Genomic DNA, 24,732 nt, shown 5'->3' with positions numbered 1-24,732 from the left:
ATGCAAGGCTAAGTCAAACTTTCAGACTGGAGACCCAAGTGCTCTCATAGAGACACTTTGAGATCAGTGGAGCTACTCAAGAAGTAGGATACTGCACACTGTGAATATGGTCCCCAAAATCTGACCTTCCAGAATAATAAACACTTCATTCAAGGATCCCAAATCACTTTACAAACACTGGTTCATTCCAGTGGAGAGCTTATTCTAAACTCGCCACTTTAGAATAAACTCAGATGAAACGTGTCAAAGTTTTCGCCAAACAATATCAACAAAGGCTTATTTCTCTTTCGGAGGGATTTAAATTAATTCCCTCCTGCAAATCATATCAAAAGAGGAAGCTCAGAACTTTATTCTTCGCAATCAAACTGTAAATTTAATACTTTCCTCCCTCCCCAGCCTCACTCAACAACTTAATCAAAGTTCTAAAGAAACTTTTTCTGTGTCTTGAATTTTTTAAATTTCATTTTGAATAAATAAATGGGAAAGAGAGCAATGGAAAGGGGGTGGGGGAAAGAACCTTTCTTGACTAATTCTAATAATATGGGTCAAAGTGTCAGTCATTCTACAATTAAATTGGGGAGTAAAATAGTATCCCTTTTCTCCCACAGTACAATAGTGCTAGAATATAAATTACCAGTGGAAATGAAATAATAGTTCAAAGCACATGGGGAAGCAAGCTCAGCGTTTAGAAAGTATTTTTTATGGCACGATGAAACATTGAAGATGACGGTAACCCATGTACTTTGGGGTGTGTTGGTGAATAGTCTCCAAAGAGCATGAGGCAGGATTGTAGGGCCCTATAGTCTGTGACCCCATGATATGCTTTGTTTTGCCGGGGCAGCTGCAGTTATCAACAGATGTTTCGGCAATAAATAATTGGTATCATCTCAGAAAAGGCCCATCTACCTGGGGTGAGGGGATAATGTGGGCAAACACTGTTCCACTATTACAGTCACATTAATCTCCCATCTATCCAGGTTTCTCAGGGAGTTGGCTGCAGGTGTTTATCCTGGGAGAGAGCAGACAAATGCTCTTGAGTCCGAGGGCTTTGTAAGCATTGTAAAAGGGGGTCAGCCACCGCCATAAATTTCCATCTGAGGCCACACACCAAAAAGGGAAAGGGAAAGGAGGGGACAGGGAGGAAGAAAACACAGCAAAACAAACTCAGAATCACAATAAAACTCCACTTAGCACTAGGGATTTGTAAAGCAAGGGCAACAACAAAACCCTCCCACTTTTACCAAGGGGCATGTAAGGTGCTCCACGCAAGTTAAACCATTCACTTACAGAAGGAGAGGGAAACAGTGATTTAAGGAGGCAACTCCTTATCCTATCTTGCACCCAGATACAAATAGCACCTGGTTGCAACCAACTCACTTAACCCTCTCTGCAAACACAGCAATTGTGCTGCAGCAAATTCCCAGTGGTTGTCGGAGCTCTGGCCTACGCAGGTTTAGGAATTGCTTGCTGGATCAGGCCAATAGCTCATCTAGTCTAGCATCCTGTTCTCACAGAGGCCAACCAGATGCCTGTGGGAAACCCATAAGCAGGATTCGAGCACAAGAGCCCTCTCTCCTCTTGTGCTTTCCTGCAACTGGTATTTATGCTGGTGGCTGTCACTGCCTCCTATAATAAAAAAAACAAATAAATTTTTATTTATACCCCACCCTTCCTGGTTCAGAAAACCGGGCTCAGGGCGGCTAACAACAAATTTAAAACACTTAATTGATGCAACAAAAAAACAGCATAAAATACAGTATAAACCATGAATAACAATAAATTTAGGGGGGAAATCCATCCAATAAACATTAGATGATCACCAGGGCTAGCTGGTTAAATTAGTCCTATTTGGGCCAGCGAGGAGACCAGGGGAGAATTAGCTGTGGGATCCCAGAGCAGGTAATCTTCATAAAAAGGGGAGGGGGAGGGAAGGAAGGAACGAAAAAAAAAAGATCGGGCTAAGTTCAAATTGAAAGCCAGGCAGAGTGAGTTCCATAGTTTAGCTATGTGTTGTGTGAAGAAGAGGAAAGTTTTTCTCCCTCTCTCATTGTACCAGAACTCGGGGCAATACAATGAAGCTTAATGTTGGAAGATTCAGGAAAGACAGAATAAACTATGGATTTTATTCCAATTAGAGGCAGTGATGGCCCCCAACTTGGATGGCTTTAATAGAGGATTAGACAAATTCATGGCGGGTGAGGCTATCAGTGGCTGTTAACCCTGATGCATATATACTCCCTACACGGCTGAAGGCGGTAATGCTGCTGAATGCCAGTTGCTGGAAACCACAGGTGTTCTTATGCTCAAGTCCTGCATCTGGTTGGCCACTGTGAGAAGAGGATGGTGGACCAAATGGACCACTGGCCTGATCCAAGAGACTTTCCTTATGCTCCAATGTACGTAAGAAATGTGTATGCAGTCAGGAATGGGGGACAGGGAGAGGACAGAATAAATAGGGAGAAGTTACTCTCTGTTCCTCAAAACACTGGAATCATAGGGTAGTCCAATACAATTGATTCAGGATAAACAAAATTAAATACAACTTTAGGTAAAGGTAAAGGGACCCCTGACCATTAGGTCCAGTCGTGGCCGACTCTGGGGTTGCGGCGCTCATCTCGCTTTACTGGCCGAGGGAGCCAGCGTACAGCTTCCGGGTCATGTGGCCAGCATGACTAAGCTGCTTTTGGCGAACCAGAGCAGCACACGGAAACGCCATTTACCTTCCCACCGGAGTGGTACCTATTTATCTACTTGCACTTTGACGTGCTTTCGAATTGCTAGGTTGGCAGGAGCAGGGACCGAACAATGGGAGCTCACCCCATCACGGGGATTCGAACCGCCGACCTTCTGATCGGCAAGTCCTAGGCTCTGTGATTTAACCCACAGCGCCACCCATATGCCTAAAATACAACTTTACTCAGCCCATAATTTACAGTGAAAATCACTGCCTCAAGATGTTGCCAAAAACCCAACACAGATGGCTCTAAAAGTGGTACAGTCAAATTCTTGGAAGATATATCTATCCACCTGCTATTTGCTAAGATAACTAAAATTGGACCCACCACCTTCAGGGCTTACACCTCAGATGACATATGTAACAACAAGTGAAACTTGTCAGCATCATGCCTGACAAGGGACCTTCAAACGGGCATTTAGCTGCAACTCTTGCAGATATAGTGCTGGACTCGGACCTTTTAGACCATTGGTAAGCCTTTGTATCTGTAATTGCACACATTTGTATTTGTTCCAAAGAACACATGAAGCTCCTGAATGAGTGGGCTTCTTCAGTCACTGGGGGAAGCCCCCTTGTGCAGGATCTCCATGTCTACATCAGAGAATACACTGCCTTCTGGTCCAGGGTGCATATCTTGCAATATGTAAACAAAATCAAGGCATTAACCCCAACACAACTGATAAGAGTAAGAATGCGGCCACTGAATTAAATGGAGTCAGGATGACAACTGTCACCTAGCAGAAACAGCAGTGAAGGATGAGGGTCACCTATATAAAAGGAAGGCTACCATCTGTTAGGCCACTGTACATCTAAGTGCTGTGAATGCAGGTTTCAAAGGCAGGTGTCATATACTTCATACCAGTAACTCATGCAGCCTTGCATTGATCACATCTTTCAGGTTTGTTTTGTCTTCGAGGTCTACGGCTTGTTTGTATTGCCACTTTTCTGGCACGAAGGGCCACTTCATTTCCTTTGCCTCTTCGATGAGGGTCCTCAGATCATCAGGGAGCAAAGCTGAAAAGGTCAAAGTGCAGGTAAGTGATTCAGCCGCGAAGGCTAGGAGGTGGTACCTGACCTGCTGAAAGCATTCCCTCCACCGTTTTTGCCTCTCAGCGGCTGCAAGCTGTCACTTCTCCCAGCCGCAGAGTAATAATGAGAGGTTGCCTGTCATCAGGTGACCTCCCGTGCTCTGCCCTGCAGGTAAATTAGAATTGTCTGTCATTAAGAGAAGGGATTTTATCAAGGAAGTGAAAGACTGTTGTTGCTTTGTAGGTGTGAGAGGAGAAAAGGAGGCAGAAAGGAGCAGAGGAAATGGATTTCTCCACAGTGCGAAAATGAGAGTTTGGAGCCCTTAATGTGCAACTTGATAGCTAACTCAGTCTTCCGAGTCCAGAGGCAATATACCTTTAAATACCAGATGCTGGAGACATGTAACAGGGGAAAGCTATTGCTGTCACGTCTGACTTGCTGGAAACAGAATACTGAATGGAATTTTAGTCCAACCCATAATGAAGGGTCTTTGAATAAAGCCTTTGGCTTAGGTCTGTAGTTTCTTAATATTCCCGATCAATGAGTTAGGAGAAGTTTAAGAAACAGCACTCTTCCTCAGAATTTGTCTTTTGCAGAAACTTAGGAAAAGGATACAAGGAGAAGGGGACAACAGAGGACGAGATGGTTGGACAGTGTTCTCGAAGCTACGAACATGAGTTTGACCAAACTGAGGGAGGCAGTGGAAGACAGGAGTGCCTGGCGTGCTCTGGTCCATGGGGTCATGAAGAGTCGGACATGACTAAACAACTAAACAACAACAAGGAAAAGGATGGTGAATGAGATTTGGCAGATTGGTGTGAAGTCAGCCAGTCTGGAAATCCATGAGACATGAAGAGCTAAGGCAAACCAAGCTGGACGAGTTCATTTCTAAATCCCTGCCCCTGTTTCCACTATTCATCTCCATCCTGGACAGAAAGAAGTAGTATCTAGGGAAGCAATAGTAATAATAATAAATGGAATGATGTGTGGGGAATGTTATTGTTTGTGTTTGTTACTATGGTGTGTATTTTTGTATTTTTATTGTAAACCGCTCTGTGATCTTCAGGTGAAGGGCAGTATAGGCATTTAATAAATAATAATAATAATAATGATAACAAGCTTCAGGCTTTGAGTTCAGATAATTAGTTCAAACTGCTGCCATAAATGATGCCACACATCTTATAAGCAATATGTGATCATGGCAGGATTTATTTATATATAAAAAAACTACCTGTTAGGGAAGAAGACACCTGCAATTGGAGCATTTAACTAACCTGCAGGGATATAATCAAATGGAACAATCATACACACTTTCTGACATTATTCATATCATTGCCTCTCAGACTCAAAGTGGATAGCTAATACAAAAACGAAAATCTAAGGGAAGTAGGTCCTAGGGAATCTCTGAGCCTTGGTTCCTTTGCTGCTTGAAGTAGTTTACCTGAAGGGCCATGTCTAATGTACTGATTAAAAGGGCACTGATGTACCTTATCTGTAACTAAGCCGATTATTTATCATACTCTCCAGCATTTAATAAGGGAAACCTAAGAAGAAAGAACTACCTGATTAGAAGTTCAATAGCCCATTCTAAAGAGTGATAATAAAGCTGAAAGGAATTTGTGACAAGGAAACAAAAGTGCCTTTTGTGGGATGAAATGAAAGGAAACCTTACAAGAAAAAAATACACCAGCCCTTTACACATAGCCTATATTCCCAAATGCCAAAGAGCTACAGACAACTATCATCACAGCCAAAGGAAGCAGAAAACTGTACACAAACAGAACAGGCCCTGCATGAGGTGGATTTAAATTTCCCCAAATGTCATCATGATTGATTCACTCGGGCAAAGTAGTTGATACTATTGAAACAGCAGAACTAGGTGGAGTCACATGATTTGTCTGTCAAAAAGGAAAATCCTGTGTGTGTGTGTGTGTGTGTTAACAAACAAGCAAACAAAATTCAGATTTATCTATTTAAAAAATAGTCTGCTTAACAGAGGGCCACTTCTCGCAGCAGTTTATTCTGCACTCGGTGCTGCTTGTTTAAGTCAGTTTTACACAATGCCCCCACTATGCTGTCCTTATCAAAATGCCATCCCATATTCCCCCCTTCAGTTAGTTCAGATGGACTGTTTCCAGGAAAAATAATATAAATTTTAAAAAAACCCAAAGCTTCTGCAGAAATTATAGATCCAGATTAAATGAAGGCTGTAGGCAAATGGGTTGCCATTTTGATGAGGACTATGCTATTTGAATGCTACAAAATGTGTTTGCCAGAGCAGCACCGAGTCCACACTAAGTATCTGTGTGGAAGCACCCAAGACCCTAGTATGGCAGTAAAGGGATGGAAGGAGGAAGTATGGTCAAAAGGATTTCAACAGTGACAACTTAATTGTTAGGTAATGTACAAAGTCAGAATTTATGGAAGTACAAGATTAGGCTCTGAACTGGCAAAGCTTTTTGCAAAAGTACTGCAACTGTTTAGTATTTCTAAGTAGACTTCCTAAAGAGCAAGCCCCATTGAACAGAATGGGTGTTATTTTGGAATAAAGGCACATCTTGTGGTAGCTTTATCCGGAGTAATTACTTTTGGAAGAGCTAGCCATGGTAATCTGCTGCAGGAAAAACCCCATAAAGAGGCTTCTGGACACAATAACAAGTCTTATGGCACCTTAAGGAGCATCTCCATCCCCACCGTTCAGCCTGGACACTGAAGCCCAGCACTGAGGGCCTTCTGGGGTTCCTTCACTGCACGAAGTGAGGTTACCGGGAACTGGGCAGAGGGCCTTCTCAGTAGTGGCACTCTCCCTGTGGAACGCCTTCCCGTCAGATGTCAAAGAGATGAGCAACTATATAACCTTTAGAAGACATCTGAAGGCAGCCTTGTATAAGGAAGTTCTTAATGTTTGATGTCTTACTGTGCTTAATGTTTTCAATTTGTTGGAAGCCACCCAGTGTGGCTGGGGCAAACTAGTCAAATGGGAATAATAATAATAATAATAATAATAATAATAATAATAGACTAACAAATGGATCATGGAACAACTATGCACAGGCAAGAGTTTGCTTCATCAGATGACCTAAAAGATCATCTTCTTATTTCAATAAATGGTTTCTTTTTCATATCATATTCAATAAAACAAAAACTCTTTCAATGTGTCACTGGTATTTACGTACCGCTCTTCAAAGTATCCGTTGCCTGCAAATGTTCCTCTAGCACCCTGAACCATTTTTATTTTCAAAACACTTTTGTAGATGATGAACTTTTATACAGAGAGAAAAATATCTGGGAATTCAAATGCAGGGAGTTGCATTAGGGGAAACGGTCAAATGCTTTAATGAAGGGGATATACTCTCAGTGAAAGGACAGCAAACAGCCGCCATTCAGAAGTTGCATTATTTTCCCTCCCCCTTTTTTATAATTGAAATTTATGTGCATCGCCAAACTTTGGAAGCATTGTTTTTCTTAAATGAAAACCGCTCCTTATAGCCTCATGTTTACTGAAGCTTTAAATGAGAACTGACAGCAATTCACTGGTACAAAGTGGGCTTCCTTCCCTGCCTGCCTCCTAGCTCACATCCCATTCATGTCCTAGAAATCCAGTAATCTTTTGACACTTATCTGCTAGGAGATTGGGGGGGGGGGGTAAATAGGGCAGGCCGGGGATGGGGTGGAAGTTTAGGGCAGTTGGCTGTTTTGCACCCAGAACTTGTCTCTGGGATCTCACCTCTGTACTGCTGATGCCTGCTTTCGTCTCTCTTAGACTGGTCCTGCACCTCTGGTGAGATCTGATCCAGCATCTGTTTGCATTCCTGCAACAGAGCGGCCATCCTTCTTTGATTATCCATGCTGCTCTCTTGAAAATTGGGTGGGGTGTGCGCGTCTTTGGGTGTATGGCGATCAATTACCGAGGAGAAGACACAAATTCTAAATGAAAAGGATCCTTTCTAGGCCAAGATACCTGGTGAACAAAGGAAGGGGAAGGATGATTAACTAAAACATCATCAATTATCGGCAAGGCTCAAGCAGGGAGGGATAATGGAGGAAGTACATGACAGTCTCAGAGGAATTTATTAGGGAAGGGTGTGAAATTACTCTGGGGTCCGTGTACCACAGCATGGAGAGAGGAGGTTGCTTTTCAATACCCCTGTAAAAAGCCCCAAACAGTGAAGTGGCCAGCCACATGCGCACACATAGAATCCATTTGCACACATGTTGGTTCCATGCAGTCAAGTGCTTTATGCTGGAACCCTCATGTTTTCGAGACCTTTTAACCTTGCTCTGCAGCGAATCACCGTGATTTCTAGAAATGCTAGCTGAGTTACATCACATACTCTTTCTGGAGACGGTAGGAAGCACTTTGGGAACAAGTGCTCGGATAATTGTACGCACAACATGGTGGATGGGGAGAGGCAATCCCCTGCTAACTTCCCAGTCAACAAAAAGACACCATTCAGTTTTCCCTGCTATGCTGCTGTATGGGGGCAAAACAAAAGAATTATGAAAAACAGAAAGCAGGGGAACCAACACCCTGATATCTAGTTCTCCCCCCAATTATCTGGAAAATTCTGGTGAACCTCAGGCTGCATTCAAATGGCACTTTTCATGACTTTTCCCTGTTAAATTTCCACATGATGCTTGAGCTTTCACAGGATGTAAAAGCCTCACTTGGAACTTTAGTAGGCTAGAGTGCAAGTTTAGTGCTCAATTCCATGTTAGTTGCTCCCAGAAAGAAAACGCCTGTTTGCAAATAAGGTGGTTTCTGTGGGTGCCTGGTGATGTAATCGGATGGTTCCCTTGTCAGAGATTCAGTACCCACCACTCACCGTGTTAAAAGGTTTGTGTGACTCAGGCCTGGCATATGTAAACTGTGTCAGCTAACATGAAAGATGCAAACTGAACTGTAGCCACTTGCCGATCAATGCGAAAGATGTACACTATCCTGCAAAAGCATTTGAGTTAGAACAATGAAGGATCCACAAGGAAAAAAGACTCCAAAGTTTAATGAAGGAGACATGGAGTGCATTTAGATATGGGGGGAACAAGTATTCCTAATTATAATGGTAGTGTATCTGTTTTCTAATGTTCCCTTCACACTGTGGTACTAGTTGTGTCATGGAACTCTCTCTCTCTCTCTGTGTATGTATGTGTGTGTGTGTGTTTTACCAATGTCACGCTGAATTTCATTCACACTGATGGATGCAGTGCGATGCAACAACAGATATCACTGGACGATGCCACTGCTGCCCCAAGCATTTCGCACATGATGCATCACCCATGAAAATGGCAGGAAACAACTATCTTCTGGTTGTTGTTGTTTAGTCGTTTAGTCTTCAGTATATCTTCTGGTATACTGCCCCAAATTTTGTCACTTTACTGCCACAATTTTCTGGTTTAATGGGGTTGCAAATGGATTGTTTCTGGAAGCAATTAGCACAGAAATGAGCACTAAACTTCTGCTAGATTTCTGGAAGTGGATTTGATGCCCAAATATAATGCAAAAATTAACATTGGAATATTGGAAACAGAATAAACTGCTGTGTGAATGCAGCCTCAGGCTGTAACATTGTACAGCTTCCGCATTCCATTTTAGAGGACTGTTTCCAACATCAGTTAATCATTACAAACCAGTGAGAATCCCTATTTACATAGGTGATCTTCACAATTTTATCAAACAACAAGGAGTGGCAGCTTGAAGGATAACAAGTTTATCGTGTCATAAGCTTTTGCGAACAAGGGCCCACTTCATCAGATGCAGGAAGTGTTTTCCTCTGTTACGTTTCATGCACCTGAGGAAGTGGATTCTGGCCTACAAAAGACTGTGTTAGCCTTTAAGGTGCCCACGAGACTCTTTGTTGTTCTTGCTGCAAAAAACAAAACAAAATAAAAAATCACGCAGCATTACTCATCTGGCAACTCTTAACGTTACTTTCTTTAAAAACTGGGTGCAATATCGGAGCCATATTCACTGTATAAAATTTTGAAAAACCAATTAAAACCCCTAAGCCCTTTTCGCTCTCAAGGCAAAAATAAATAAATAAACCTCATCCTCATTTTGATCTTTAGGCTATGCTACAATTCGAGAGAGACCAATGAGGAGGAAGAAACAAAGACCCAAGGAGCTCCACGTGGAGACTGCATTTATGGATTAATCCCAACAGGGAACAAATAAAGATCGTCCCAGGAGTGTCCGGTGGGGACTTAGCACAGTCAATTGAGAAAAGCAAATCATTATTTAGGGCCAGGGCTGTTTTGACTTTCAAATAAACATTTTTAATTATTTTAAGTGCTACACTGAAACTTCCCCTTTCTCTGGGTGGAAAATTATGGTGGCCCATGAATGGAGGCTCTGGTGATTATACAAATCTTTTAGTCGTGTAAGGAACCTTTTGCAAAGCTGAGAGGGGAGGGAGTGATGTTTAAATTACTTGGGGAACTGCAACATCTGGAAGCACAAGGCTCATTACTAACATTAAGGGTTTTCTTATTTCCCTTTTTGGGGTTGTGTGCGTATTCCCTTCTTCTCTAAAGTCTCCAAACAAGTAAAAGATTGGGGTCAGTGGAGAAGAATCACTTTCACAAACACCACTATATGTAAGTAATTCAAACTGATGGGATAGCTCAGTCAGTAGAGCATGAGACTCTTAATCTCAGGGTCGTGGGTTTGAGCCCCACATTGGGCAAAATATTCCTGCATTGGACTAGATGGCCATTGGGATCGCTTCCAACTCTATGATACAATGAGGCATACAGAATTTCCCCATTCTGATCTGTCCATACTCTGGCCCTGGCTTCAATCAGGGGTAACTTCAAGAGTGATACAAGCTTGGATTCAAGAACTCTGCTTGCGGAACAAAGCTTTACTTACCCACCTGTGTAAGCACTTTAGTCCCCACTGCCTGTCACTCATGAGAGTTGGCGGAAACTTCTGGAATGACAGAGAATGTGGCTTTGCAGAAGCTGCCCCCACCTAACTTTTGCTGGTTTCCTCATCTCACTTGCAGCTCCTCGTGGCAAATTCTAGGTCATTCTGGAGAGTTCCCTGACTTCCATGAGGAATTCCCTTCCGTTGGTGGCAAGAAATGCTCTAGCTCTGGTGAGATTTTGGTGCCAGGTTAAAACAGATCTTGTTCTCCTAGGCATTTGGTCATGCAAATCTAGGCAAGGCTGTGCTGAACCGTAGCTATTATCTGGGATAGTTTCCTCACCAGTGGCTAATTTTAGTGATTTAATTCTTGTTTTCCTTTCAACATGGTGTGTATGCAGCCTTTTTGCTCTCCGCTGCAGGTCACCTAAAAAGCAAATTTAGGCTGCAGTGCTATATACCTGCTTACGTTGCTAAGCTCAGCCAGACTTCTGAGTAGAAAAGTATAGGGCTGCAATATTAGAGCCACATTTTAAAATGATATACCAAATGTACAGCCAAGTACAAATTCTCCCCCTGCCCCTTCAGCACTTTGAAGTATGTGCTTGTCAAAGCCACTTTGAACCCATGTTATTACGCTACACTGCACTTTGCATCTAGCCATTCTAAAGGGCCAGATTTTGCTCCCTTTGGAATTCAATAGCATGAGTCCCATGGCCCTGCAGAGGGAGAGCAGGGCTGAGCACCAAACGCCTGGCCTTTGAAAAGGTCAGATTTAAATTTTAACTTTCAAGTTAATGAGGTTTCTCTCCTTATCAAAACGAGCAGCGCTGCATTTCTTTTTTCTATACTTTCCTACAACCGTAGTTTGAAGTTAAATGTAAATCTGAGGTAAGAATATGGTATCATAAATGATACTGCATAATATTACAGCAATATATGATTTGAAATGTTGGAATATACCACACAACACATACAGTTTGTGGGGAAGCTGCAAGTTTTTAAAACAGATTTATTGTGATGTGTACTGTGGGTTGTAGATGAGCCAGGGAGGTCTAGATGATATTAACTGGATTATCATTATTCACTTTTCTACACATTTATACCTGATGAGCTTATCTCTTTGTTTGTTTGTTACTTGGTTGCAGGATTTCCTTAAATAAAACACAAGCTCTTTGAACACACTGGTGTAAATACCATCCCAAGCAGAAAACTAAATCTTTTCTTTTCTTTCACAAATAGGCCAGCACTTCTCCCCACTGGCATATGTTGAAACCACAGCAAGAAATTGGTAGGATATTTCATTTGTAATGTGCTGAATGAGAGATGAAGCATGGCTATTTGCTTGAGGCTCTGCTGCCATCTTACTCGTTTGCTGGTTTCAAGTTTAAACGCTTTTTCTTTTTGTAAGCCTCGTATACCAAACGGCACCGGCTGTATTAAAATAAGGAAAACCCTGACTCAGGGACAGACTTTCCTAAGGCAAGCTCTCTTGTTAATATGCACCCACATGAAAGGGTTTCTTTTCTCCTATAGAACTACAGTGTGCGTGTGTGTAAATTGCAAGGGGCTCATTGGCATAAATCTCGGCTGCGACCTCTGAGGTAAACGGGATTTACATTACTTTCTGACAAGAATTAAATGAAGGCCTTGTGGATGTATGAACAGCCTTCTAGACTGCAACAGATGGGCATGAATGTGCTCCCTAGGCAAACTATCAGTGACATCTGTGTCCTCCAAATTCTGGTGGTCTCAGCCAATTAACAGGCAAAATGGGGAAAACGGGGAGGGGGCGAGGAGGGCTGGTTCCTGCACAGTCTACCCTACCCCCTTCCCTCAGCAGAAGCAGAAGTTCTTGTGTTTAGAAATGAGATCAAGAGTAGCCTGGAGCAGAGAGGAGATTGTATTTTTTTTAAAAAGAAAATATAGAGATTAAGCTTTATGAGATGGACTTGGGTTATATTAGATATTAGGGAAGCACTGTATACCTGATAGACCTTTATAAAGCAGGCTACCCCATTTCTGTTGCTGTCATTTATGCACTTCCCCCAAAAAACTCGTTATCACTGAGGTTAATTAGAATCACAGAATTTTAGAGTTGAAAGGGACCCCAGTGGTCATCTAGCCCAACCCCTGCAAGGCAGGAATCACAGCTAAAGAATCCCTGACAGATGGATAGCCAACCTGTTTAAAATTCTCCAATGAAGGAAAGTCCACCACCTTCTGAGGTAGTCTATTCTACTTCCAAACACTGCCATTATTATTATTATTATTATTATTATTATTATTATTATCCCACCCTTTTCCCTTACAGGGACTCAGCTCTTACTGTCACAAAGTTCTTCCTAATGTTTAGCTGGAATTTCCTTTTTTTGTCATTTGAATCCATTTGTTTGGGTCCTACCCTCTGCAGAAAACAAGCTGGCTCCATCTTCTATGTGACACACACACACACACACACACACACACACACACGTATAAATACTATGTCTAAAGCCGTTCCTACTATTTTCTATGACAGGGGTGGAAAACCCCCAGGCCTGAGGGATTAAGTGGATTATGCAGTTAATTATATGATGGTCTGTTTGGGACTCTGCACAATAACATTGTTTTTAAAGCATGCACACACAAAAGACAGCTGAGTACCATTTTATCCATATCAGCAGACTGCGGGTGTGGGACACTGATTGGTATAAGGCCACCTATAGAGTAAGTTGTTGTTGTTGTTGTTTATTAAATTTGTATACTGCACTCCACCCATAGATCTCAGGGCTGCTCCCTACATAAAAGTACAAGATAAAAGCACACAAAATACATAATAAAAAGAAAACCCGCTCCCCACACATTTAATAGGGTGTCAGATGTAATCAGCCAAAGGCCTGGTTGAAGAGGAACGTTTTTGCCTGGTACCTAAAGGCGTATAATGAAGGCGAGTTCATGGCAGAGGAGAGACTCAAAGGCCTTCTGGATTAAAAACTCACAGCACAATCCCATGCATTTTTAACTTGGATTTATGTACTGCAGTATTCGGTGGGGCTTACTCCCACAAAAAAGTTCATAGGATTGTAGCCCCAGTCTCCTAGCAACTAGGTTGCGAAAAACATAATGTTCAAAGCAGCCTATAACCATTGGGTCATAATGCTTCCCTCTACAGGACCACAGGAAACTTGTCTATAGTGATTCAGACCCATTGGTCCATGCAGTACTGTCAGTTCTGACCAGCAGTGGCTTTCCATGGTTTCAGATAGAAGTCTTTCCCATCTTACCTGGAGATGCCAGGGACAGAACCTGGGACCTTTTTGCATTAAAAACATGTGCTCTGCCACTGAGCTACATCTTTTCCTTGAAATAATATTTCCTTACAACATGATTTGCTCACATTTGCTATTCATTTGGGATACTAGTAGACTAAAATGCAAAACTTAATTATATTTTGTTTCTTAAGAACGTAAGAAGAGCTTGCCAGTGGATCTGAGTGCAGCAGCACCAGTTTTCAGCAACTGGTATTCAGAGGCCTGTTTCCTCTGACTTCTTTATAGCTGGGAGTTTGAATATGTTACAGGACATTCAGTTTACTCCAGCTGGCATAAGGACTGCTCTTTTATCTTTTCCCTTCCTGTGAGTTAGCTGTTATAACAGAAAGCAAATTAAGGCTGAGAGCTAATTCATACCCCACTTTGACTAAATACAGCACTCTGTCCACTAGGCTATATTAGTCCTCAAAGTTTTATCTGTACATGACATAGAAATTTAATATAACAGGCTATGCAGGATTTTCTCCATTAATCTTACCTTGCTGGGATATTCCTTTCTTTAGTTTTGTGCAAGCATACTATAGTCTTGACCCATAGTTATACAGTATAGTTCCACAGTATCATTTTTCTTCGCTTGCATCACTGCTGCTATGTAGCTTTCCTTATGCAAACTGGTGAAAAGTGTGCAATTGAAAGTAGGGGAATTTAAGACTTTGAAAAGCAGTTTGGTTGAAGAGCTTTGATTATTGGAGAGCATCAAGTCTCTGACAGTGCAGGTCTATGCATGTCAACTCAGAGGTAAGTCCCATACAGTTACTCCCAAATAAACATGTATAGGATTGCAGCCTAAAGGTGTTCAGGTTATTAATTAAGCCTAAATACAAAACACATCTGATAGGCTTTAACCATCTTACATCCGTTCCTCAAAATATTTAGATCTTTAAAAACATATAAAACATATTCATTCAACATTAGCTTATATGTATTACACACCGACACCCGGAGGTGCTTTTGGACTCGCAAGAGGGCAGAACGGGGGGCGTAACAGGGGTGAGGCGGAGGGTAATGGAGTGTTAGTTGCTTCCAGAAAGAAAATGCCTGTTTGCAAATACAGTGGTACCTCAGGTTACATACGCTTCAGGTTACATACGCTTCAGGTTACAGTCTCCGCTAACCCAGAAATAGTACCTCAGGTTAAGAACTTTGCTTCAGGATGAGAACAGAAATCGTGCTCCGGCGCGGCGGCGGCAGCAAGAGGCCCCATTAGCTAAAGTAGTGCTTCAGGTTAATAACAGTTTCAGGTTAAGAACGGACCTCCAGAATGAATTAAGTTCTTAACCCGAGGTACCACTGTACTGTAAATTGACATGAAAGTGTGGAATAACAATTGCTTGACATGGCATCATATAACCTCCCTACAAACTTTCTGCAAAATAATTAAGATAACGCTCAATAAAGAGGCCGCCTAGAAGCAACCTAAATATTGACATGTGCGAGCAGTGCTTTTTTCCTGGGGGGACGCAGGGGTACGCATACCCCTAAACATTTGTGAATTTAAGTTTGGCCTCATTGAGGGACAGTATTTCAATAAGGGTAGGAAAATGAAAGTACCCCTAAACATTTTTTTAGAAAAAAGCACTGTGTGTGAGGATTCACGCGAGAAGCCCTATTCGCATCAGACTGACTATTTAATGTGAGGAACTTTGTGAGCGTTATGTGGTTTACAGCTCAGAAGTTGAGATGCAGCTAGTTTTGCAAAAGAACTGAAAACACGCTACCGGTACAGTGTGCAGTGAAACATTTGCTATTCATGCTTGAGGCTAGAACACTAAAATGCAAAAGTGTTTCTTTCCCCTTGAGAGGTCATGGCAAGTTTTGCCCATTTGCCCATGAAGAATGAAAGTGTTCTATAGGCTTCGACGAGTCCTAAGAAAGGTTTAGAGCAGAAAGTTCCTCTAGTTCATTTCGAAAGCGTGAGCTCACATTACTTGCTAGCATTTCAGCTCCCTCAGCCCAATAGCTTAGGATTTGGGCGGCTGGTTGGTTGGTGAGAGGAGGGGGGGGGGGGGAGGCGGTGGTTATTGCAGTTTTGAAGGGTTTGTCTCTGTAGACATGGAGAGCTGATGATACATATTCATGAATGAGAAGTCTTCCCAGACCCTGTTAACGTTGACAAAGACTACGCTGTTTCACACAGCAAGTGGACGGGAGTTGCGGGTGACGACGGCTGCAGGAAAAGATTAACTCAAAAAACAACCTTATTCCTTGCGTCACTTGGCCTTTCCACGATTGTTGCTTTGGGACAAGACTGTCATTCAGAGATGGCTCCTTCTAGCCATATTCAGATAACAACAATTTCCTTAACTTCTGTTTTATTGGACACCACCAAGTAAGATCAGAACAGAAAGGAAGCAGTTTCACTGATTCACAGGCTGGAGTTTGGTCACTTCAAAGGTAACTTTGATCTAGAAATATGTGGTGTACCAAATTCATTATGTCTTTTTAATGAGCTTTTCAAATTTATTGCTCTTAATGTCGATTCCCTTTTCCACATGCAGCCATGTCTTGTGAGATGGTCGTATTTAGAGAGAAACAGTCCAAACTTGTACTTTTAAGGTCATTACTAGGGGAAACAACAGGTGCTTTTGTTCTCTAAATTATGACTCCCTCAAGATTCTGCCTTTGGCCACGTATTTCTTTTACTTTGTAAATTCCCCCTGCCCTAATGGAAGTGCATATGGAGGGTAGGCAGAATGTGGGACTAATGAATAGAAGAATTCATTGATAGAAACCTAATGAGAAAAGTGGGCGCTTTCAGACATGCCACCCAAGCCTACATTTGTCCCAGGCAACAACCAGGTTTCAGCATGGCTTCAGAGCACTGGCATATGTAGAGTGGAGATAGAAACATAGGCCACATTTGCATTTAGAATGCAACATCTAGAATAATCTGGACATTTCTTTGGTGGCCCACACAACCCTGTCTTGACACCAAGGGCCATTCTCCTGGAAGATGATCACTTGGGGATGAGGGAACAAGCCATGCTAGGTTTGGCCTGGGACCAAATGCTGCTCAGACCTGACCATGGGTTGGTTGTGCACGGGTTAAGAAGAAATCATGGTAACAGTAATTAAGAACAGTAAAAACAGAGTGGTGGAAAAAAAACGCTTTAAATAGATCTAAGCTCATTATTATTATTGGATTTTAACATGGTGCTATGGCAATGGTTCAATCAGTGTAAGCATTCCAGCTAGCCAGACAGAACCGCCAACCCTTGCCTCTCCTGCATTCTGTTCTAGAATGCCACCCCCAATCTAGAACAGGGGCATCCTAGGAATGCAGGGGAGCCGGGGAGCCCTGCTATGCTAGGAGAAGCTCTTCTGCAGTTTTCTGCTAGCCGGATTTGTTGCTTTGGTCTAATTATGTAGTTGTGTAAATAATTATATTTTATTCTGGGATCTCTTGATGAAGGATGGTATATAAATAATAATAACAATGACAATAGTTGAATCCCACCCATTATTAGCATTAGAACACCATCAATACCATTATAATTTTAGCATTGCATTTAGTCCTGTCCATTCATCTGAAGAACCCTTGCTTCTCCATTTCTTTGTCATGTTGCACCAGGGGTGGAAAACTGGTGGTCCTCCAGATATTGCTGGACTACAACTCCCATCATCCTTGACCACTGTCCATGCTGGTTGAGGCTGATGGGAGCTCGAGTCCAACAACCTCTGGAAGGCCACAGGTTCTCCAGCCGATTTAAATTATAGCATGCTTTCCAGGAATGTAAAAATAAAAGCAAAAATAGCTTTTCATGGTGAATCAATTCGTCTTAGGGTGCCTGTTAGTTACTTTAACTAAACCATATACAAAATAGGGGGGGGCAAAGCACCACTGAATTTAGCTTGACTTAATATGCTGGTGGTGGTGGAGAAACTATAAATTACCTCAGAGGGTTTACTGTGGTAAAATCATGCTCTCCCTCCCACCCACCCCTGCCCATCTGATTAACATGAAGATAAAGAAATTTGTCTCTCAGAGTGGACTATCAAGGCGCTAAGCTCAGTTTCGAGGGTTTATGTTATCATGCAATGTTTGCTGTAGACATTTCCATTTCATTAGCATATTCTGCTTTACATGAAACCCAGCGATGAATACTCCTCCTGATCTGAAGCTAATCCTCTTTAAAGAGCTACAGGCTATATTACATGTGGCCCAGCCACAGTTATGCCATAGCTGAATTGCTTTGAAGCCTATTGAACAGTGTTCTCTTGTGAGACCATGCACAGGCCTATAAACCAATGCCCCTTCTGTGTTGTGAAAGCCCACTGTTTTTTCATGAGGAAGGGTTTTTACAAGAGGACAGAAACTACCCCACCCCTCCAAGCAAGGTCACACCACTCATGAGAGAAAGATGATGTTACACTTCCTATATCATTTCTAACCACCAACTCATAAATTGCACCAAACAAGATTCGAGTAAATGTTGCATATTGCATTTAGAATTTACATTGTTTGGAAAGCAATAATTGAAAGGGAATAGATTGTTTAACATCACACTGGACAAAAAATCATAACATGCAAAAATAAAAGTCATCTTCTGCTGTATACAGAATACAGCTTTTGACGGGTAGCATCCTCTATACTAGCAGTGACCTTAATTCATTTACCAATCCTTATATAGACAAAATAGCTTTGGAAAACTCAAAAAGGCTTGCAAAAATATAATAAAAGTTAGTGTGGAGGGGAAACAAAAAGGTTAGGGGACCACTCCCCACACAAAAAACTGAATGAGGACTGAGGTTAAATAACCACAGAATAGAAAATCAGATGAAGAGAAAATGGAATGGAGGCTTCCCCAAAAGGCAATAACTGGCTGGCTGGCATCCTGAACAACACTCCATTCCACAGTGTAACCTTTTCGTTGGTGGACACACTTGTACACTAATACTTCACAGATTAAAGTGGGTACAAAATAAAAGGGTGTAATTAAACTGAGTGAATATTAAGGAATCCGAGACTTATAAATGGTGCCTTTGTTGAAACATAAATAAATAAATAAATAAATAAATAGCTTTTCAAGCTGTGCAATGCGAAAATCCTCTTTGGCCTGAATCATGTGGCATTTTTAGCTACTCATGTCCATAAAGACAGACTTTTGGGGTTTTTCTTGAAAAAAACAAGACTTATGAATACTTCGATCCACATAAATACACTTTCCAAAGATTTCCCAGAATCAGCCTTGTAAATAAGTTCACAAAAGTTACTAGCCTGCAAACAACCAAGCAACCCCTGCTCCCCGCTGCAGGTCTGCTATAAGATTAGTAGCCTGAGTTTCCATGCTGACTACAGAGGAAATGAAGCCCTGTGCTTCATAACTAGCACAGAAATGCAGGATTCTAGGCTGTAAGCAGGTTAGTTAAAAATGGGCCTTCAGGCAAGTGGCCTGGTGAAGGAGGGATGGACTACCCCAAGGTTTCCGATGCTTGGGTCTCCAGCTGTTTTTGGACTACAATTCCCATCATCCCTGACCACTGGCCTTGCTAGCTAGGGATGATGGGAGTTGTAGTCCAAAAACAGCTAGAGACCCAAGTTTGGGGAACCCTGGACTAACCTAACCCTTTCCCTACGTGGACTAAAGGACTGACTCTTTAAAATGCTGGTGCCAATGTCCTGTAAGAAGGTTCAGTGCAATCAGGAATGTGGGGACACCTATTCTGAATTTCAATCTGCCTCTATTAAAACAGCATATTGGCTATTATTAAAGACCTTTACAAACAAACCAACAAACCCACATGCACTCAACATGAAATTGCGTAACGTGGTATTGGTAATTAGATGTGTGAGTGTGCCAAACCATTGCATTGGGGTATAAAAGGAATCAATCTACCGGAGGTCTCTCCAGATGAGATGCGCTGCTGAAGGACATGACTGTGACAACCACCGTGTGTTGTTTATGACTCATCTCATGATACGGTTATTAGCCTTTGTAGTCCTCATGAGCAGCTGTGGCCATTAAAGAGCTCCTGGCACTCTGCTGGGAAAAGGATGTTCGGGTGAAGAGCCCTCCTGAATTCTCCCTACACTTTTCAGTTGGCTCTGGCTTTTACTCTTTCTGAACCCTTTTTCTACAGTAGAGTGGAGTGCTGTGGCTGTGCATTCACCACTACTTTACGGCTGTGCTTGCCAACATTTTTGGCACAAAAATACCGTTTGGAAAGGGCCTGCAATATTCCCTCACCCGAAAATTCAAGAATGTTTGCTTTAGTTCTTTCCAGCCTTTGGGTTCTCCTTCTCGGCTGCTCCTTCTGCAGAACTTTTTGAAGGCTTTGCCTCTCTCACTACGTGAATCTAACTGGTCAAGGAAAAAGTGTCTTATTGAGGGGCAAGGGCTTTTATACAAAGCACCACCCAATTCCTCCCCCCCCCCAGCTGCTGTTTATTGCTAAAGGAGGCCTAACTCCCAATGCAGAGAGCCACTTCTTCTGTGCAATGACCAACCAGACATTTTTGGGAAATCCATGCAGGGCATGTAGGCAAAAGCTCTCAAACCAATGCTGAGGAGAAACAACAGCTTGATGGATTCATTCCTGAGAGCTTCTGAAGGCAAATCTCTTCCGTTGAAGCCCTGCTCTGTCTTCATGACCACTCTGATTCTCTTATTTCTGTTCCTTCACTCTCATTGCAAAAGGAACTGCAACTCTCACCAAGATACAATTCCCAAGGACGGTTATACTGATTTCATAGAACAAACAATGCAGCCAGCTACAAAACTGGGGAAGCTCAGTTGGTAGAGACGCTTAATCTCAGGGCCATGGATTGAAGCCCCATGTTCGGCAAAGGATTCCTGCATTGCAGAGTTGGACTAGATCACTCTTGGGGTACTTTCCAACTCTACAATTCTATGAAAACTAATGGCCTATGGGGATTTGTTGACAAGTAGAGCTAGCAGAGGGACCTCTTGGGGTGTCCATCACAGCTTTCTTCCTAGCCATATGGCAGAAAATATCCAGCAAAACCAGCACTGAATGGTTGTAAGTCTGTGATGGAGCAGAGCATTTATGCAAAGAAGATTCCAGCTTTAAACTCTGGCATCTCCACACAGGGCTGAAGAAGCTCCCTGTCAAAAACCCTGGAGAGCCGCTGGCCACTACCAGTTAATGAATACAATACTGAGCTAGATGGACCAATGGTTTAACTTGATATAAGGCAGCTCCTTATGTTCCTATGAAGTTCTGGACCCTGTTGTTATTTACAGTTTTACTGTTTATATGTTGCATTTTTGTTTTAATGATACTGTTTACATAGCCCACCACTTAAAGATGTTTCAAATATTAAGCGATTTATAAAGATTTTTAGCAAGCAAGCAGGCAAGCAAGCAAGCAAGCAAGCAAGCAAACGCCTCTAGGTTACTTCTGAATTATTCGAGGCAGCAGTGTGCTAAATTGGGAAGGCGCAGGTCTGAACTTAATCCGAGAAATGAAATGAAATAACACTTTGGGTACAGGATTCATGGCATCACATTCACCAAGGTTTGGTCTTGGCTATAGACCGTGGTTAAAGAGAAAGCAATGACCATGATGACTTTTGCTTAGCTGATGTGCTGCACTGACTTGAAACTACTGGGGAAGAGTAAAGTGGGTGTGAGCTCCAGCAGGTGCCTAAACTTTTCACACAAAGCTTGCACACCTATGCACACTCCTATAAGCCCAACTGAACTTATTTCAAACACAGCGACCTAGGCTTCAGTAAATTACTTTTTAAAACAATATGCAACTAAAATGATTTTCAATACAGTGGTACCTCGGGTTAAGTACTTAATTCGTTCCGGAGGTCCGTTCTTAACCTGACACTGTTCTTAACCTGAAGCACCACTTTAGCTAATAGGGCCTCCCACTGTCGCCGCACTGCAATTTCTGTTCTCAACCTGAAGCAAAGTTCTTAACCCAAGGTACTATTTCTGGGTTAGCAGAGTCTGTAACCTGAAGCGTATGTAACCTGAAGCGTCTGTAACCCAAGGTACCACTGTATTTCTGTTTCATGAGATCTGCTGACCTGGAATCAGAATTTCACTCCTTCCTATATAATTTCTTTTCTATTTCTCATTGATTTTGAACCACTGATGTGATGATTTTAGATTATTATCCTTGATCCCTTGCTAAAGCTTTCCTTCCACATCTCACATTATTCTGCATTGTTTCCAAGAGAATACCTCACTTGTCACTCATTCTTCACTTTTTCTCTCTCCTGGGTATAATTCCTCAATTGTCGTACTTTCTGATTCTCAAAAACAATTACAGCCACAATCTCACTGTTGGGTTTGCTGGAGAATGAAGAAGAGGAAGCTTGTGTTGCATCTGCCGTTGCTGCCTCTGCACCTGCTCTCTGGGTGAACAGAGGATTTAGTCTCCATGGTTGTCAGTCCAGAACTTTCAACCCTGATCTTGTCAAAACAGATGCACGCGAGGACTTGTGTCGAGCTTGGTGAGATTACTCTTGTGTACAAAAGCAGTCACGTGCAGAAATCCTGGCAGGATCAGTTTCTTATTAAGGAAGGACTGAGTCCTTCAGAAGAACAAACAAAGAAAGCATCATGGACAAAGCATCGATGGTGAGTATGTCTGAGGCAACATTGCCATCTAGAGACTGGGAAGCAAATACACTGGAATAGACTTTCTTGAAGACCTATGGAGAGTTTGTCTAAACTAAAGAGTGATAGGATGGATCTTTGAAAAGAAAATAGTGTCTTTTTATTATTTGGAGGTGGATATATATCTGCCCGTTAGAGAAAACAAGACTTCCCTGCTCAAATTTTTATATGCTTCTTTCAGTTTAACTATAGTTTCCATACTTGGTAAATTGAAACATGTGATCAGCTTCCACTCTTCAGATTCCCCCATTTCCTCTTAAACCTTGTTCTTCCTTTCACTTCCAATATTTTGCTTGTGAACAGTTCATGTGCATTTCAAACATATGCAGATTTTAAATGGATTTTCTGGAAATCAGTGGAGAACATTTTTCAAGCACATTAAATGTAACAGGACATATTTATAAGTATTGATTTCATTCCAAAGAATCAAACTGCTGTAAAAGTGATTAATTTTGGCTGTATTGTGACAAATATATATTTCAAACACTGTAAGATAAAAACATCTTTCCAGTATATTTATTGCCTAAACCTTTCCATTCACCTATTCCTTTTTCACAGAACTTATTTGTTCAAAAATTTCAGGAGTGCTGGATTCCTGTAAACCACACAGTGCTGAGCCCTGGGCATGTGACAATTTCTTCCTTCTAACCCCGCGGCGGGGTGCGCTCCCGCTGCTCGGTCCCAGCGCCTGCAAACCTAGCAGTTCGAAAGCACCCCCGGGTGCAAGTAGATAAATAGGGACCGCTTACTGGCGGGAAGGTAAATGGCGTTTCCGTGTGCTGCGCTGGCTCGCCAGATGCAGCTTTGTCACGCTGGCCACGTGACCCGGAAGTGTCTCCGGACAGCGCTGGCCCCCGGCCTCTTGAGTGAGATGGGCGCACCAACCCCAGAGTCTGTCAAGACTGGCCCGTACGGGCAGGGGTACCTTTACCTTTACCTTTAATCCTGGTTTCAGACAAACTAATGTTTACTGCTTTGTCCAGACTGGTAAACTATGGCTTGCACCTGCTGAATCCAGTTTGTAGAGCAAGTGCAAAAATAGTTTGGTGTCTGGAACATAACAACAACAACAGCTACAACAACAACAACAACAACAACAACAACAACAACAACAACACTACTATTACTAAAACAATACTACTACTACTACTACTACTACTAAAACAACAATACTTTTATTATTTATACCCCACTCATCTGGCTGGGTTTTCCCAGCCACTCTGGGCAGCTTCCAGCACATAATTATATGATGGATGTTTGATTGTTGTTACTTAATAATTGTAATAGTTTTATGTGTATATATTGAGAGTTGCTCTGAGGTTTATGCAAAGTTTATAAATGAAAAGTGATATTTAAGTTTTAAAATAATTGAACAGGTTTCATCCCAAACTCCCTGGCTCCACGTTTTTCCATCCAAGAAAATGGGAGGGCAAATTCCAGTCAGGCAAAGGCACCTGAGAAGTGGGGGGAACAGGACCAAAGAGGGGTGTGGCCTGGAGAGAGGGAGTAGGCTGGGGAGAGTCCTGAGGACCAGGTAGAGAGAACTGGAGGGCCATAGGTGGCCCTCAGGGCTGAGGTTTCCAGTTCCTGGTCTACACTGCACAGCAAAGCAAAGACTCACTCAGGAGTCTTCCTCTGCCCTACCTGGAGATGCCAGAAGTTGAAGTACGGATATTTTCTACAAACATGTGCTTAATGAATTTATTATTGTTGGTTTCTGCTCTCTTCACTGTGCAGCGAAGTGCTTGTCACGAGGCAATGTTTACATTCCAGTCAGAGTTGCTGTTGGAGTTTCTCACGGGAAAGGAGACTGGATGTGACGTACACTGGTTTCCTGTTTTTCACTGTTCACACTGTGTTTCTCTCCATGCTTCAGAGGAGAGAGGATGCTTTCTCTGCTCCGGCAGAGGCAAGATGTTTTTCTGTAATCTACCAGCTTTGAAGTGTAAATAAAGTAATATAGAGTATGTGGCACGTACTCCTCATCATTCCGCTGTGCTTGGGACACTGCAAATTCAACAATTATGGCCCTTCCTGTTAAGCAAATGTATCTGCAAATCATCAGTGTTGTTAAATTCCAAGAAAGTCTGTTAGGACTGAGGTACAAGAATTCCCACACATCAGGTTATTTGTGTGTGTATTGGGTAATAAACCCAAGGTTCTCTGAGTAATAAAGCAATGTCTCCTTGAAAG

The 24,732-nt window shown here is 42.2% G+C and overlaps 1 protein-coding gene and 1 long non-coding RNA gene across 8 annotated transcripts in view; one reads left to right on the top strand and one right to left on the bottom strand.

Moving 5' to 3' along the window:
- Window positions 1–24,732, bottom strand: part of ALPK1 (alpha kinase 1) — a 60,240-nt gene that overhangs the window by 27,588 nt on the left and 7,920 nt on the right. For 3 of the 7 annotated variants that reach the window (XR_013842304.1, XM_079990194.1, XM_079990193.1), the window contains 2 exons: window positions 7,491–7,724; window positions 3,594–3,748 (listed from right to left, as the gene is read on the bottom strand). Coding sequence is in view for 6 of the 7 variants with exons in the window: in XM_079990194.1 (XP_079846320.1) it covers window positions 3,594–3,748; window positions 7,491–7,611 (276 nt within the window). In the remaining variant the exon portion in view is untranslated. Of the gene's footprint in view, window positions 1–3,593; window positions 3,749–7,490; window positions 7,725–13,274; window positions 13,330–14,420; window positions 14,716–19,779; window positions 19,924–20,130; window positions 20,245–24,732 lie in introns of those variants that run through there. The other 4 variants (XM_079990192.1, XM_079990191.1, XM_079990195.1 and 1 more) reach the window with 4 other exon arrangements.
- Window positions 22,909–23,589, top strand: LOC307223944. The gene is made up of 2 exons (XR_013842339.1): window positions 22,909–23,199; window positions 23,495–23,589. It is a non-coding gene; the product is annotated as an uncharacterized lncRNA (long non-coding RNA).

The sequence above is a fragment of the Podarcis cretensis genome (assembly GCF_951804945.1).
Source record: "Podarcis cretensis genome assembly, chromosome: 9".
NCBI lineage: Eukaryota > Metazoa > Chordata > Lepidosauria > Squamata > Lacertidae > Podarcis > Podarcis cretensis.
Note: the sequence above shows the minus strand (reverse complement) of the source record. Positions and strands in the feature narration are given on the sequence as shown.